At 54.8% G+C, this 3,899-nt stretch overlaps 1 gene segment (V, D, J or C); it reads left to right on the top strand.

Moving 5' to 3' along the window:
* Positions 1-2,189: 2,189 nt before the first annotated feature.
* On the top strand, positions 2,190-2,786 carry LOC100617665 (immunoglobulin lambda variable 4-69-like). The segment is given in 2 exon segments: positions 2,190-2,326; positions 2,455-2,786. Coding segments are annotated over 2 exon segments (378 nt in total).
* The last annotated feature ends 1,113 nt before the right edge of the window (positions 2,787-3,899 follow it).

Below are 3,899 nucleotides of genomic sequence, written 5' to 3' on the forward strand. Positions count from 1 at the left end.
CCCCTTGCAAGTTGCCTGACCTTTTAGTGATTAATTTGTCCTTTATAGGTCCTTAGCACCCGTTTGTATTAGATCTAAAAATAGACCCAGCTTAAGCTTTTGGCCTCACTATAAGTATGAGTTAAATACCTTCATTGTTCATTAAAGAGTTTTACAACTTTATCTTCCACCAAAGTATGCCTAAGTATGGGTGGAGTAATGTTAGAGTTCCCAATACATTCCTGACCAAGTACCTTCATTGTTTAAAATGGGGAATAGCCTTAACCAAATGTTTTAATGTAGAGTTTGAGCAGTTTTAATATTCACATTCCCTCACTGTAAAGGATCTAATGAATGAATGAAAAGAATCCATATTTACAAAATGATATTCATTGAGATAACATAGAAAATGAAGAGGTTCCAATATTTCCACTCAACATCTAGGGACTCATTCTCTCCCCTCTACAGTCTCACCCCTTGGAAAGATTGAGCACCAGCTGGAAGCACTTTGGCCTTTAAGTCCATCCTCCTTAGTTTCCTTACACATCAGGTCTGGCCCAGGCTCAGTCCTCTCCCCAAGGACCACTGACCTGGCTCTCTGGGCTCCTTTCTTGCTGCTAGTCTGGCTACAATTCTGGCCTGGCCTCTGCTGCTCGGTCCCTCAGCAGCTCATCCTTCCTACCAGTTGAACCTCATCAGCAGTAACTGTCCCTGATGGACTTCAGGTAACACAAGAAATAACAACCTCAAAGGACAGAACAGATCTGCTCCTTCCCAGGCCATTTCCTGGCCTCTCATGGGGAAGCCTGTGTCCGGCCTCCATCCTGAGGCTCCCAGCACCTCCCTCCTCACCCTGCTGAGGATGCTGGGGATTGGCTCCCTGCCTCTGGCTCCTCAGCCAATGACAAATGTTCTCTTCTTCCCCATCTGTCAGTGGAGGGAAGCAGTGACAGAACATGGGCTCAGGCTCTATCTGGGAGCAGGAAGGAACCATTTCCCTCCCTCTAGTCCTCATGGGAGCAGGCAGCCCAGGGTGGGGAGGTGGAGATATGGGATGGCTTCACCTGCACCCACTGAGCATGTTCCTCCTCCCTCTCCTCCCTGGCTTTGGGTCTAGGCAATAACCAGCTGATCTGAAGCACTCAGAGCCAGTGTAGGAGGAATAAGACCCCAAATGGGAGGAAGAAGCTCCAGAAACCAGAACCTAATGGCCCCAGACTCAGCTGAGAGGCTGCCCAAAGGCCCCTGATGAACTCCCAATGAGGGGCTGCCGAAGCATCTGCCAGGGAAACAGGGTAAGTTCTTGGCACCCCAAGAGACCAGGAGATGGTGGCCCCTCCAGAGTGGCCTCTCAGAGGCAGGGAGGTGTGTGCTGTCACCCTGCTCTACCTAAGGCCAAGAACAGTGCCTGGGACAGAGCAGAGAACTAAATAGACGCTTCATTGAACCATTGATTGGCTGAATATCAGAGATGCTGTGACCTCTGAGAGGGCATGTAGGGGGAGCCCAGAAGGCCTGGAAGCTGAGCCCAGCTGGGCCTGGGAAGCTCCATGAGGATGGCAGAAAGGACAGGCTGGCCTGGCCCAGAGAGCAGAGTTTCCAGTAGGTCTGGGAGCCTTGGCAGGCTGGGATGGGGCAGCGGGCAGGGGCTGCGCTCTGGGAAGGCTGTACGGCCAGGAAGAAGAACCTTTGCCCAGTGAGAGGCCAAGGATTCTAGCTCTGGACCCCAGGGCAGGATCAGTGCCTGCTAGCAGAGTGTGGTGAGGGCAGGAGGCCAGGCCAGGGAAGGGGCTGAGGACACGGGCTGTTCTGGGTGCCTCAGGCTGGGGCTCAAGGGAGGCTCCACCTTTGGGTGGGATGAGGCAGCAGAGACCTTCCTCTGCCTGGGAGCCCTGAGCTCTGCCTCCTTGTGGGCTGGATATGGGTCCTATAGACAGTAGTGAATGCTGTGGGACTCGTCCTGGGCAGGCAATGAGGGCCAGAGGAGCCTGGAGGAGTTCGGCGGGGGGGTGAGCCCAGCTGGCTGTGCTCTTAGCCCTGTGATCACTCCTGGATGACGTCTCAGCTGGGCTGGGCCCAGTGACCCCAATCACCCCCCCTGCATGAAGGGCTGCCCCCCTGGGACCCCGAGAGAGGATGCAGGTGGGGTCTAGAGGAGGCTGGAGCAGGCCCAGATTTGCATCAATCCCCGCCTGCCCCTCAGCCACCATCACAGGGTAACCAGGAGAGAATAAGAGGGAGCTGAGAGAGGCCAGACTCAGCTGGGAGCTCTTTGAAGCTGAGCTCTCGGGTCCTCTCGCCATGGCCTGGCCTCTCGTCTGTCTCTCACTGCTCTCCTTCTGCTCAGGTCAGGACCATCCCAGACCTCCCCTTTGGCCTCCTCCTCCCTCCCTGTTCTTGCCTCTCAGGAGGATCTCAAAGCACCTTCTAGCTTCCTCCTTGTTCAGGGTCATTAATGAGTCTCTCTGTTTGCAGGCTCCCTCTCCCAGGCTGTGGTGACTCAGCCTCCCTCTGCCTCTGCAGCCCTGGGGAGCTCAGTCAGTCTCTCCTGTACTCTGAGCAGTGGGAACAGTGGTAGAACTGTGTATTGGCACCAGCAGAGCCCAGGAAAGCCCCCTCGGTACCTCCTGTATGTCGATAGTGATGGAGATACAGGCAGGGGCGACGGGATCCCTGAGTGCTTCTCTGGCTCCGGATCTGGGACGAACCGATTCCTGTCCATCAGCAACGTCGAGCCTGAGGATGAGGCTGATTATTACTGCCAGTCGTATCACTACCCTGGTGGTGTTGATGCTTCTACACAGTGATGCATTCAGTGGGGAAGTGGGACAAAAACCTCAGGCCTGCAGCAGCTTCTCGCTTCTCCCCAGGCTCCTGAGCAAGGCCAGGGTGCTGCTAGGGCCGAGTCAGCTGTTCCTTCTCTCTCTGTCTCTGTCTCTTTGTCCCTGCTAGAGCTCCCTCTGTCTCTCCCAGGCTCTGTCCTCTTTGGGTCTCTTTCTCTCTGCCTCAATGTCTTTGTCTCTCTCTTTCTCTCCCTCCCCATCTCTGTCTCTCTATCTCTCTGTCTCTTTTTCTGGCTCTTTCCTTCTGTCTTTCTGTGTGTCTCTATTTCATCCAGTTCAGCAGTGACTTGGCCAAGGTCACACATACTACAGCTGGAACTCAGGTCTTCTCACCCCATCACCTCTACTTTCTGCCATGTCCCAGCCTCCTTTGGGATGACCAAGACACCAGAGGAGTGATTCAGTTGAGCCTTCAGGACTGAGGATTTGGCTGGTGGAGATGAGAGGAAGTTCCCTGCCATGCTCTGGCTGTGCCCCAGTTTCCTCTCAGGGAATAGAATCTTGTTTGTAAGAGGAGATCCCTTGAACCCCTGCCAGTGCTCACGAGGCCATGACCAGAGACACCTTCTAAGGGAAGAAAATGGGAAGAGAGGAGACGGAGGCAGCTGCTGACAGTCCCTGCGCCATGTTGTACAGCTTGTGGCCAAGCGCCCACACCTCTACAGGTCTTGACAAGCATCCCCTGAGGAATGGCTGAGTCCTGAGGATGAGAAACCCTGCCCGGAGTCTGCAAAATCAGCCACATCATTGCAGGGCTGTGGAGGGGCTCTGAGGGCCTCCCTGCGGCCAGGACACTGTCGGGTGTATTCAGGCCTGGTTAGAAGCTGCTGACAGGTGACGAGCGAGAACTTGTCTGACCGTCTATCTGAGTCTGCCCAGCTTGGCTGGTCCCCCATCGGGAGTCTCTTGTTCCCATAAAAAGGAGGAAGCAGCGTTTGGGTGGATTCCTGGCGGCCACCAGCTTATTTGGGCCCAGAAGTCCCAGGTGGGTCAAGAGAGCCTCCCTGAGAGGCTCTGGAGAGAGGAGGAGATTTCTCTGGGTTGGGGGAAAGGGGGGGGCAGAGATTGAGAATAGGA

The sequence above is a fragment of the Monodelphis domestica genome, chromosome 3 (assembly GCF_027887165.1).
Source record: "Monodelphis domestica isolate mMonDom1 chromosome 3, mMonDom1.pri, whole genome shotgun sequence".
Classification (NCBI taxonomy): domain Eukaryota; kingdom Metazoa; phylum Chordata; class Mammalia; order Didelphimorphia; family Didelphidae; genus Monodelphis; species Monodelphis domestica.